At 39.5% G+C, this 13659-nt stretch overlaps 1 protein-coding gene across 1 annotated transcript; it reads left to right on the forward strand.

Moving 5' to 3' along the window:
- Positions 1–7263: 7263 nt before the first annotated feature.
- On the forward strand, positions 7264–9842 carry LOC108700085 (protein shisa-1-like). The gene is made up of 2 exons (XM_018232953.2): positions 7264–7598; positions 8015–9842. Exons 1-2 carry the CDS (start codon positions 7313–7315, stop codon positions 8542–8544), a joined length of 816 nt encoding a protein of 271 aa, XP_018088442.1. The 5' UTR covers positions 7264–7312; the 3' UTR covers positions 8545–9842.
- Positions 9843–13659: the final 3817 nt, after the last annotated feature.

Below are 13659 nucleotides of genomic sequence, written 5' to 3' on the forward strand. Positions count from 1 at the left end.
TCCTTCCTAAAGTGCAGGCACAAGTCACATGACTGGGAGCAGCTGGGAAACTGACAATATGTCTAGCCCCATGTCAGATTTCAAAATTGAATATAAAAAATCCGTTTGCTCTTTTGAGAATTGGATTTCAGAGCAGAAGTCTGCTGGAGCAGCACTGTTAACTGATGCGTTTTGAAAAAAAACATGTTTTCCCATGACAGTATCCCTTTAAAGACCCTGCTTGGCCCAGATTTCAGTGGGAATATTGTGCTACCATTTGGCTATGTCTCAGAAATTGGAAGATTGGAAACAACTGGCTATAATTTTCCCATTTTGTTACTCACCCATGTAGTAAAATAATGACATTTTGATTGATAGGCTGCAGATAAATAATTACAGAGCTGCCAGTAATAATCTTAGGCTTGTTAAATTTCACAAGCTAATTATTGAATTAATGAACTGACCCTAGTTTGCGTAACTGTGTTTAGTTAAATAGATTGTCTGGCTGTAATGGCATGCATGGTTATGGTTACATCTCATTAACTCCCTCAGGACTGAGTTCATTTTGGCACATCTCATCTAGTGGCCACTGATCAGCTGCACTACATTTGGCGGATTATTTTTTAAAATCCGAACATTTATGATAATTTTCAGTAAAACAGTCTGACCAAATCTCCAAAGATTTTTTCCCTTATTTATCAATCCATTTTTCCAAAAATCTCCTGTGCGTGGAAAAACGCAATCGTGAAAAAATTTGAATCTTACACATTTTTTGGATTCAATGAAAAATCGAAGGGACTCTTCCCATTGACTTCTACGTGAGTTGGAGTACTTTTTAATTTGGACTTTTACCACCCTCTTGGTTTAATGAATTCCAAAAAAATTTGAGATTTTCCACTAAAAATTCAGTTTTTTTAGTTAAAAAAACACTTTTTTTTTTTCGAGTTTTTGGCATTCTGACTTTGATAAGCACAGCACTGCCCTAAATATGCCCACCCTCCACCATGCTCACGCCTATCCAGTTGATGACGATCAGATTGAAGAGGGGTAACACCATAACTCTACCCCCTAAGCCGAGGCTTACCAGGCCCAGACTGGCACCTTTGCATTCTGGCAAATACAAAGGGGATGCTGTAAGATGCCACATAGACAGTCACTATTTATTGGGCTGGTGTGGGTTCTGTTTGGGCCTCTGAATACTGTGAAGTGCATGCTTAAATTGAAAACAAGACCCTGCTGATCAGTACACCTGTGGGCTCAAACTGGCTGTCTCCAATCGACAACCAGTTGTTTACATGAGATCACAAAGAAAGTTCTGTGTATTGTTACTAGATGATGGTCTGCTATCAGAATTATAGTTCATACACACAGTACAACCTACCGTATAAACATTGGGGAAAAAGCAATAGGGCAGTAAATACTTCCCATTCTATGCTTCATTGTGAAGCCATTCTACCCTAAAAATGCCAAAACTTCATATTTCTTTAACTTTATATTTTCTCTATTCTTGTAAAAAAAACAAAACTTAATTGCTTATCTGGCAGATGCTTTGTTCAAACGTTATCACTTTTACTACAGACCTCAGTAAAATGATCACTTTAAATGGTCGATTTCAGTGAATGAAAAAAGTTCTACAACACATGAACAAAATGCTTCCCTGTGTCTTTGTACCTAAGATCAAGAACTATATTTTATAATGCAGGTTTCCCTTTCTGTGGGCACTGATTTGCAGCGAGGCATTAAAATAATGGCCAGTAATAAATGCCTTGGTGTGGAATAACTAGAACTATGATTTGTGGAAAATTTAATAAAACTTATGGGTTCATACCTTGAGGCTAGTGCTAGGCCAGGCAGATTATAAACTCTTGTGAGCAGGGTCCTGTGATCCTCTTTTTATTCTGTAACTCTTGTTTGTTACATTATTGTATGACCCCTGCTTGTTATAAATTCATGTAAAGCGCTGCATAACTTGCTGGCGATATAGATATATATGAAAATGTACATTTGAGGATTTTCGTGTCTAAAAGGGATTCTGTCATGATTTTTATGGTACAGTTTTTAAATTACACTGTTTACACTGCAAATAATTCACTCTACCATATAAAACTTCATTCCTGAACCAATAAGTGTATTTTTTTAGTTGTAATATTGGTGTACAGGCAGCCATCTTAGGTCATTTTGCCTGGTCATGTGCTTTCAGAAAGAGCCAGCACTTTAGGATGGAACTGCTTTCTGGCAGGCTGTTGTTTCTCCTACTCAATGTAACTGAATGTGTCACAGGGGGACCTGGATTTTAATATTGAGATCTGTTTTCAATCTACCAGGCAGCTTATCTTGAGTTATGGAGCTGCTATCTGGTTACTTTCCCAATGTTCTGTTGTTAGGCTGCTGTGGGAGGGGGGGGGGGTACGGAAAGGAGGGGGTGATATTACTCCAACTTGCAGTACAGCAGTAAAGACTGACTGAAGTTTATCAGAGCACAAGTCATGTGACTGGGGGCTCCTGGAAAACTGACAATAAGTCTAGTCCCATGTCGGATTTCAAGCTGAAATATAAAAAAAAAAGTTTGCTCTTTTGAAAAATGGATTTCAGTGCAGAAGTCTGTTGAAACAACACTATTAACGGATATGTTTTGAAAAAAACATGTTTTCCTATGAAAGTATCCCTTTAAGATAGCAGTTCTTCTTTGGCGAAAAAGCGTTTGCATTTCTTCCCCGAAATCAGCCACGTGTGCCTGCACTTGTTCCGAGAGCCGTCAGGACAGGAGGCTGATGCCAGTTTAGGGGCTGACTCTCAGCCTGCGTATTTCAGCAGGACCATTTTTAGCCCCATGAGGCATTAGCCTAAAACTACAACCGGGAAATAGTTTATTGTTCAATAAACATAACTTTGCATGTAAATTCACACCCTATGAAGCAGTTTAGAAAAATACAATAGAAGCATCTATTAGACATTTAAATAGTTCACTCCCCCGCAAACAAAAAACGATTACACAGGTCCAAAGCAATTAAAATCAACCTATTATATAATGTTTCTATAATGTGTCTGTGTGTACATTACCTTTTACTTGCAGTCTGTGTTTTGGACAACAATGGTGCAATGCACTACAGGTCACCATTATACTTTTTTTTTGGCTTTGCAATCACAATACGTGCAAAATGTGCTGATTGCTTACCAGTGGGTGCCACATTGATTTGCAAGAGATGGGAAAAACAAATTGTCAATAAGGCAGTTTATGCAAAGCCTGATGGGTCCTTCCGGATTAATGCACTGAATGCATTAGACTTCTATTTGCAAATCCCATTCATCCCTAGTGGAACACACTAATTGTGTCAATACTTTACCATCCTATAAATGTTTCAACTGTACTTTTTAGGTTTGCTTACCATGATATGATTTGGCTTGTCATAGTAACCATTTCCCCCACTTATGTATAGTACAATAAATGGGTGCAAGCCCATCACCCTAAATGTTGGAAAGAAAATCCTGCTTCTGAAACACAGGTGTGGGAAGCAACAGTGTCGTTACCAAAGTGAATTGCTTCAATACATGACTCATGTAGAAAGTAAGGTCTGTAAGGCTGGCTGTGAGGGTTACCCGTTGATCAACTGGTTAGACACATAATGGGTCATTTATGACCGTAAGTTAATTGTGCAAAAGAAATGCAGTGTTTTTCTTTCAGGAATGCCAGTGTCTTTGTGGTTGTAAGAGTGCACTGCATCTGATGCAATTATGTTGTGCCTGATGCAATTGCAGCCAATGCATCAAAATTTAAATGATTGCATTTACATTATGCTATAAATCTGATGCAAGTATGCCAACAGTTTTACAAGTCCAGTTGGCTTAAGAGTGACATGTGTGCCCAATTCTTTAAACACAACATTGAGAGGACCTGGCGCTACCAACTGGTGTTAGCGCCGAGATTCCTATGCAGGTGCAACTGCGATTGTGCTGCTCAATAAATGACACCTAGGGGCACATTTACTAATGGTCAAACATCAAGGGTTAATTAACCCTCGATATTCGACTGTCGAAGTAAAATCATTTGACTTCGAATATCGAAGGATTTACCGCATTCCCTGCGATTGATCGATCAAAGGAAAAATCGTTCGAACGATTCTAAGGATTTTAATCCATCGATCGAATGATTTTCTTCGATCAGAACTTTGTTAGAAAGCCTATGGGGACCTTCCCCATAGGCTAACATTGATGTTCAGTAGGTTTTAGGTGGCAAAGTAGTTGGTAGAAGTTTTTTTTAAAGAGACAGTACTTCGACTATCGAATGGTCGAATAGTCGTCCGATTTTTAGCTTGAATCGTTCAATTCGAAGTCGAAGGTCGAAGTAGCCAAAAAAACATTCGAAATTCGAAGTATTTTTTCTTCAATTCCTTCACTCAAGCTAAGTAAATGTGCCCCCTATTGTGGCATAATCAACAAAGGATTAAATACATTTTTAATTATTAAATAAATGAATATTTGTACCTGACTCCAGTCCAAACCATTCCAAATAAATGCAAGTTAAGAGCAACACAGTGTATTGGGGTTTTAATAAGTACATGTGTTTCAAATATCATTTAAGACAATGATCTATAAGAATTCTGGTTAATAGATCTCAGTTATAATTTATTGTATAAAACAGAGCTGTCCAACTTACTGAATCTTAAGTATTTTTATGGTTCACAACCTGCCATATCTTCATAGTCCTCTTTGTATTACATTGTTAGTTTTAGTATAATTATAATATACAATAGATATACTGTAATATACATCTATATATATAAATTATACAAGGTATTTTTTATAGAAATAATTGTAGTCTTCTAGTGATGTATTCAACACTTCACCCATTACCCTTTCAAATCCTTAGGAATTTATTGTGCAATAAACATGTCTGTGCCTTCACACCTTATGATGTTGTTTAGAAAGCACCAATTAGGCACCTAATTATTGCACTACCTGGAAGATTACTTTTACAAAGGGCCAAATCAATTAAAACCAGTCTATTGTATAGTGTGGGTTTAACTTGATTAGACCTAAAGAAGCCTGTCCTCAAAAAAAATTTTGCATAATGTAATTCAAAGCATCTTTCTAATAAATGTTTGTTACACATTTCCAATGGTCATTACAAATGTATTTGTAAATGTTATTGAAGTTCAAAGACATTTTTATGTATCAATTTCTGTTTCCTGGTTCTGACTCTTGAAACCATGTAACAAAAGTAATTTCATCACCAGGTCTTCCAATCATCTGCTTCTGCTAAATTATTTTCAGGAGTCAGAGCCAGGAGTGCAGAGAATATAAACAAGAAGCCTGATACTACTTTCAATATCTATTACATTTACAAATAACTTTCAAAACCAATGAAATTGTAAATTAAAATACATTGAAATGTTGCTTAGAATGACATTTTCTTTGAGTATGGCAAAAAAGGGTTTGTACTGCTTTAAACTGTAAAAAGAGAAAGTGCTTTTTTCAGAAATTAAATGTTAGGTCATTTTCCTTGTGTCTAAATAAAATGTCAAAAGGTGCTGCTTTTTCACTTATTATCGTCTGCCTACATTTTGTGATTATGGTTTCTCCACTACACATGGTTGCTGGTCAAGGGTGAAACCAAGACCCTATGTTTACTTTGGAATTTTTTTTTATTATGTTCAGTAAAACATTATGACATAGTGGCTGGTCACTGGAGAATTTCTATAGACAATGATACAGTTCCATCAGTGGACGCATGTAAAAATTATCTAGAATGCTTGGTTGCCATTACTGAGCAACATGACATGCAATGGCATAAAAGTAGCCTTATTTAACAATAAAAGACATAAAAACGACTTTAAGTCTACTAAAAATTCATTTAAACTTTAAATTAATTCAATAGGATTGTTTTGTTTCCAATAAGGATTAATTATATCTCAGTTTGGATCAAGTACAAGGAACTGTTTTATTATTATTATAAACCAAAAAATGTTTTCTCTATATTCATGCTGTTATAAAAAATTTATTTATTGTATCATATTACATGGAGACGCACGAGCGTCCTCCTTTGCGCATGGCCGGATCGGGTTGCCTGGGGTGCCCATTCGCCATAGCCCAGCACTGCCTCTGGTTATGTTGGGGGCCCTAAAATAAATTTGCTGTCTTTAACTACCCCTCAGTAGTGTTGCCACCTATCAGGACTGGCCAGTAAAAAAATATGCTTTCTGCCATATATATATATATAGTATTGGAGGGACAGTGTTTTTTTTTTCAGAAAGGAGGCAACTCTACCCATAAAGCTGGTCATAGATGTAAAGATTTTTAAAAGATGCGATCGTCATCGTGAGACCAGTGTCGGACTGGCCCACCGGGATACCTGGAAAAGTCCCGGTGGGCCAAGGTGTCAGTGGACCCTCATGCAGCTAAATATTTGTCCTATTTCATGGTCATTCCCTATTTTTATACGAACAAAGTGGCTAAATAGATGGAATAACAGGTAATAGTATTATAGTATGTAAAGAAAAGAGACTAGGAGAATACAGGTTGAGTGAGGAGAGGAAGAATAATAGTACTAAGAGTGGGCCCCTGGTCTAAGATTAATTGGTGGGCCCCTAGTCAAAGGTTTTTGGGTGGGCCCCTGGTGTCCCAGTCCGACACTGTGTGAGACCACGATTATCTCGAAACGATCGTACGAATTGTCCATCAACTAAAAAGACCAATTTGCCAGGAAAACAAAGAGTAGCTGCCTGCTTGTCCCTGCAAACATAGATAGATTGCACTGGGACCAAATAAAGATTTTTTAACCTGGCCAATCAATTTTCTGACAGATGTCGGCCGAAAAATCGTAAGATGTACGATCGTTTGAATCCCACTAACTGCACGATAATTTTGAAGGATTGGTCAGACTTCGCTAAAATCTTTGCGTCTATAGGGACCTTAAGTCTTAGGCTGCTTTAGGTGACTTCCATGGCTTTAGTTACATTAAAAATATATCCATATGTCACGTGTGATTTTTATAACTGCCAATAATAGCAGATTTACACAAAGCACTTTCAAGGAAATTGGGGGCAACAAATGAAGAAGTACTAGGACGCGCTAATCCCGACACTTCATCATCCAGAATAATCGCTAAAGGCACAGTCACGTGATAAACAGCGGGAAATTAGATATTTTATTAGATATTTTTTTTCAATAGTGCGCATTGGCTATAGTGTACCTCAGGCTTAGTGGGCGGGTCCCTTCTAAGGTGATCTGTCCCCCAGACCCCCGTGCAGGTCAGTAAAGGGGGCGGGGCGTGAGAAAGAGCAGCTGATAAAAGTGAATTGAACATCAGGATGTACTCACCATACATTTCCAAACAATGGAGTTGATCTTCGTGCTGACTGTGTGCGCTCTGTGGGGCCTGGGCTCCGGACAGCACGGGGAGTATTGCCACGGCTGGACCGACACCTATGGAATCTGGCGGCCCGGTTTTCAGTGCCCGGAGAGATACGACTTACCCGAGGCCACTTTGTGCTGTGGCTCCTGCGGCCTTAAATACTGCTGCTCGACTGTGGAGTCCAGACTAGACCAGGGACTGTGCCCCAACGAGGAAGATCTGGACATGTTGAGAGACGGAGTGCCCTCTATTGAACTGCCGCCCACAGGTAACAAGCTTGTCCTCATGTTGATACCATCACTGCTTCTAAGGTGGCCCCTAAACTGACGTGATTCACTTTATAGATTTAACCTCCTTTTCTCTGCTCAACAAAGCACGTGCATAGAGTGGTGTGGGAGCTGCCATAGCACGTTGCTGGGTTCCATACATTTCATTATCCCAGTGGGCAAATCCTTTTTAGAATGTACCCTGCAGATGTGCTTTGTGTAACAACCAATGTTCCAAGGAGTATACCTGTTGTATACAGTAGGGGTGTTCTACCTCAGTGTTGTTCTGCAACCCCTGCATTCCTAATGATGATATACTCTAGTCTAGTTGGTGTGTGTGTTGCAAAATTTATCTTTTTTTTTTTTCCCCCCTCTAACTTTGACTTACATTTATTTGTTTTTTTTTCCTTTTTTGCAGTTCCCACCTACTTTCCCTTCCTCTTGGTGGGGAGTGTTTTTGTCAGCTTTGTTATCCTCGGGTCGTTGGTGGGCCTGTGCTGCTGTAAATGCCTGAAGCCTGAGGATGATACCCAAGCAAGCGGACCAGCCCCTATACAGAGTCGACTACTGGACACAGAGCCGTCTACGGGCACCTCACGACACTCCAGTTCCAGCTCTGCTTCTGTGCCTCGGCCCCCCATAGGCGCCCGCCCACAAAATCTCTGTTCCCTGGGAGCGGAGAATATAAATCTGTTTATGAACATGCCCCCAGCATTTCCTATGATGGGATGCCCCCAGAACACACAGTTTGTGCACCCTGGCACAGCTGGGCCATCCTTCATGCAGCCTCCCTATATTAATTATGCAGTACCAACAGAACATGCCATTATAATGGCTCCTGCTTCTTATATCGATGCCAGGAACTGTTACGGGCAGACGTCAAACATCTACTGTCCGGTACCCCAGCAAAGTGATCAGACGGTGTGTACTGGATCCCCTAAATGTTAAGCACCTCCAGGCACCATAGGAACTGCTATTTATTTTGCCTGTTGAAAATACTGGATATATTATCCAGTTGTCTGCAAAAACCTTTTTTTTTTTCAAAAAAGGCTGATAACCTTTACTGTACCTGTTGGCTGACGGCTTCACCACTATGGCTGATATTACAAACCGGTTCTACCAGACTAGTAAAGTTGGAGCAGTGACGCTGTAACTGCCTGCAGCAGGGCAATGCCAAATTTTAATTATCCTTTTTAGGAACCCCATGTTGTGTCACTGTGACCCTGTGTGTTATCTGCTTTTGAGAGTGTCATTCCTCCTCGTGCTGCAGTGCTTGGATGAGAAACTAGTCCTGGATTACCACATTGCTGCTTTTGAAAAGGATATTACTGTTACATATTTAGTTACCATGTGATCCATCCATCTATCTATCTATCTGAAAGAAGCAGCTTCTCCTTGCTATGATGCATCCTGAAGCATTTCTGTTCAGCATATAAACAGCCCTAGGGGAAACTGTTCCACATGCTGCTCAGAAGTTATCCGGATAAAATTCTTATAAATGTACTGTATCCATGATGTCTGTTTTCATGTAAAGGGCCTTGTTTTGGCATTGCAGTGCAATTATGATAATAATTCCTCTGTCCTACTAGATTTTATTTTACATTAAGTAATTTCGCCAGACACAATCAGGGCAAAGTCTAACGGGGTTATTTCTCCCCCCCCCCCATACATTAGTTTAGTGTGTTTATGATCATGGTCCCTTTTGCGTGGAGGGCTTTACAAAGCAGGAAAATCTTTGTACAGTAGCAGATGCTTTGAAGTCTGACATTCCTCCTCTGCTTGAGTCTATCTCGAGTTGAAAGTGGGCAAAGTTGGTTATGCTTCTATGCACACTTTTGTCTGATTTAGTACAGTGGCACATCCACTGAGTTTACTGATCTGATTTACTATACATCTACACTACAGGTTGGCAGCTAAGCTACTTGGACCCAACACACACAATGTGTGGCTTAGGAAGGCCTAGTTGGGCACTGTTTCACACAGAGCTTTAAAATTTGTCCTGACTCTGTATAGTTTGCTTTTAGAATGGGAGCCATAGCTTTCCTCCTTTTTTTTTTTTTTGTTATGGGTATGATCATTTTAATGTATTTTTTTTTACTGTTTTTAGGTATTAATAGGCTGTTTATAATGTACATTTTTGTAATTTGTGTATACTGCATTTGCTTCTGGAAAAGGAGCGTCCTGTTTTACTTTAACCATGTTAAATGCACTTTATCTTCAAGAAAAATTAAACCAGATAAATGGTTTGTCTGTGTTTGTTTTGGCTTTTTTTATTCTCTGCTTAAATAGGTTACTTGGTATGTATTTTGGGTTTTAATGGAGGGGGGGGGCATTTTAAGTGGTTTTAAGCTGTGGATTTATTTTCTCAATTAAAAGATTCAAGGAAATTGCATATTAATTGCATGTTGGGAGTTCCTTGTTTCCTCACTGGCCAGACTTGCAATTAAGAAGTGTTAATTGTTTTCACTGGTGTGCTTGCTACTTTACTAGTGGCCTTTTGTTATCTCTTCTTCCCATCCCCCCCCCATGCACAAAATAATTGCACTATGCACCCCTCAGGCAAAAGGTGATGCAGGTGCTTGTGGTGAATACATTCTGGGCTTAACTGACCCATAGAATTGCACAACAATTGAAACCTGGGGTTTTTTCTGTATCTGGTGCCTCAAGGACCGTAGAATCCAATTGTGCAGATGCTGGAAGGTAGGGTTTTCTCATGTTAAAGAAGTATATAAACAGAGTAATGGATTAAAACTTGACTTAAACATCTGTGGGTACAGAGCAGCTCCAGGTAGTATTTCTGGGAAAATTTTGGAGAGTGCAAAAAAAACAAATTAAACCCACATATCACTCTGTGGGCACCCAGAACTGAACAGCACCAGTTATTATTTGCAAAATCTGCAGTTAAATGAAAATGCATTCCCCCATTTAAATAAAGATGGTTGTGAGATCCCCAAAAAATAAAGTTAAACATATAAAACCATTTTTTAGTACATGAGGGGGAAAAAATAGGTCTAACATGTTTTGTGGTTATTAGGACACTTGCTCACAGCCTATGCACAAAATAGGGGTAAACTGTGAGATCCTCCCTTTTTTTTTTCTGGTTTGATTTAGATATATTTGGTGTGGTACCCTAATTTGCTATTAATTTAGGAACCATGCACATCTCCATTTGTTAAAAGCTGCTTTTATTTACCATCACTGCATGTACAGTAACAGCATTTAGGGGTCCACCTGGCCGGTTATTGGACTATTGGAAAGACTGGGGGTTTGCTTTAGAAACACAACTATAGTTCATATAACAAAACTGCTGTGTAGCCATAAAAGCACATGGTCCACAGTAGATAACGGATAAGTATTGAAGAATCCCATTGTAAGACTACAGAGGTTATCTGTTATCTGCTAGGTAGCCTGTACCTTTTCCTCTTTTTTCCAGCTTGAATTGCTTTCCCCATGGCTACAAAGCAGCTGTTTATATGAACTATAGTTGTGTTTCTAAAGCAAACACACCAGTTTTACCAGTGCAATGCAACACTACATTACGTTTACATTAATTTAGAACACTTTCATTTTTTTTTTTTTTTAATCCGTCTGCTTTTATTGAGAAAAATATACCAATATATACAAAAAAAGAAATACGTAGGTACATGTTGCAAGGACACATTTTAGAAGTTACATACTATATTTCACAGTTCCCAGACCTATCTTTAGCCTTACATAGGTTTCCACAAATTTGGTTAGAAAAATCAATCACATGACCCCTTTTACTATGTATCCTATGGAGTGTGGGTTGACATGGAGACCTGATAGATAGTCCAAGGCTCCCAAATCTTTTTTTTTATAACTCTTTATTTAAGTAGTTTTATGAATTTTACACAAATAATAAGTAAGACAAAATAGGAAACATAAGAAAACAGAAAAAAAAAACACATAGGAAAAAGAAAAAATTATACAGTTGAGAAACTGAAGTATGCAAGGTTGTGGATATGATTGACTAAATACAATGAAATATCACAGCGTCATAAGGTTTCACAAGGTGCAGGCCCACTCTACATCAAAGTTTGGAGTGTTGTATCTGGGTGAACCAGTCAAAGAGTGATATTGAATTAGGAGATGTGGGTCTAAAGTATCGCAGAAAAATTGAAAGGAGGACTTAGTGCAAAGAGGCCCTAATCGAAGAACGTAGTCGTGTCCATTCTCTGCAGTCATAAACTGCGCATGCTGTGTAGGCGTTCTGGGCCCCTATATTCTGGAAGGTCATAGTGATTATGTTGTTGTATGAATGTTGGGAAAATGGTATATCCAATTCGTCCATATCTTATCGTAAGCCGATTTGCTGTGATTATGTATGGCTGACATATATTCCATTCTACGTATGTCTTCCACTTTATCTTGCACTTCAGTCATAGTAGGGGCTAATCTTTGTTTCCACTTTGAACATATAAGTCTCCGAGCCGCTGTGAGTATGTGGTTCATTAACCTTTGATCTACTTTGGGATTCCCATCGAGAGGTTTACCCAGTATATATATCCAAGGATCAAGTGGTACGTTCCGAAAAAGCACCCTGCTTAAAAGTGTTGACATCCTTTCCCAGTACGGGACGATTATGGGACAATACCACATTAGATGTGCTAATGTGCCTCGTTCTTTGCAGCCTCTCCAACATCTGTCCGTTGTGGTAGGGTATATGGCGTGGAGTTTATCCGGAGTGTAGTACCAATTAAGTAGGATTTTGTATACATTCTCTTTATATCGACACATATAACACATGTGGAGGATTTTTTGGCATTCTCCCATATTTCTTCCCAATCTTAGGCTCCCAAATCTTAATGATTTTATTTCTCTTGTCAGTGACAGATTCTGACATTATTTCCATAGTTCTCCTAGTGTTCAACTGAACATATAATATAACATATAATATATTGTTGTATCATAGGAATCTCTTTTTTCCCTAGACGTACTCCATGTCAGTACGTTATGGGATAGCCCCTCCTCCCTGCTCCAATTAGAAGGAACCTCCCCAAGCCTTTAAAAGGCCACCACACCCACCTACCGGCGTCTTTTTTTTCCTTCTCTTATGCTCTTGGCTTTGTTCTCTGAACAAAGGCCTCAATCATTAGAAGCAAATTTTTGTTTTTCTCTTTTTATGCCTAGGAAAGCATTAGGCCTGCCCGGAAGGCGTCCTAGGGACAGGGGTTTTGGTCCATGGGACCTTTTTTCCCCCCAGCACACTACCTCAGACCTGGAGTCTTCTGAACTTCAGCTTTTGAATCAGGTAAGGCACTGAGGTGCAATGTTTGCTACTCCTTGTCTGCCTGTATTTCAGTTGCCTTCCTGTATTGCTATCAAGAGCATTGGGTGGCAGGTGCTTGTCCCCCATTCGTGTGCCCTCCCGACCTGCCCAGAGGGCCTCAGGCGGCACTGGTGTATGTGGCCCCTACACCCCATTTTTACGAATGGGCGAGGGAGGTGGCAGTTAATTTAGGCTAATTAGTTAGGGGCCTGAACCTTACTGCCCCCTGTTACCTTTGTTTTATTTTTGTTTTAATGGGGGCAGGTCATGGCCAACTGCCTCCCTCAACAGACTTTCCTAAGGTGGAGGTAGTTAAAATAATAATAAAAAAAATAAAAAATATAAAAAAGTTTCGCTATAGGCTTCATATTATAGCAAACTTGGGCCTGTGCAGGAAGCACCAACACTAATTAACCAATTTGCCTCAGTATAACCTACGCAGTTGCTTTGGGTTCCCTGCCTATACAGACACCAGCTGAGTATAATCAACCCCCCACTGAGTGCAGACACCAGCTGAGTATAATCAGGTCCAGCTAAAGCAAGTGGAGATGGCTCCGCCCACTCTCTAACTCAGCAAGCGAGGAAGCTGCAGCCTCAGGTAAGTCCTGCTGTTGTCAGTAAACTTGTGAGGCCTGTTTTCCTGTTAACAATAGAGTGTCCTGGAATTTGTGACATTAAAGGGTCTGCTTCCAGCCTTGCATAATGAGCAGCAGGTAAGGAGTGTGTCCATATGCTGTTCTGCAGTGTACTAAAGTCTAACTAACTGCTTGCAT

This window comes from Xenopus laevis, chromosome 8S (assembly GCF_017654675.1).
Source record: "Xenopus laevis strain J_2021 chromosome 8S, Xenopus_laevis_v10.1, whole genome shotgun sequence".
Taxonomy (NCBI): domain Eukaryota; kingdom Metazoa; phylum Chordata; class Amphibia; order Anura; family Pipidae; genus Xenopus; species Xenopus laevis.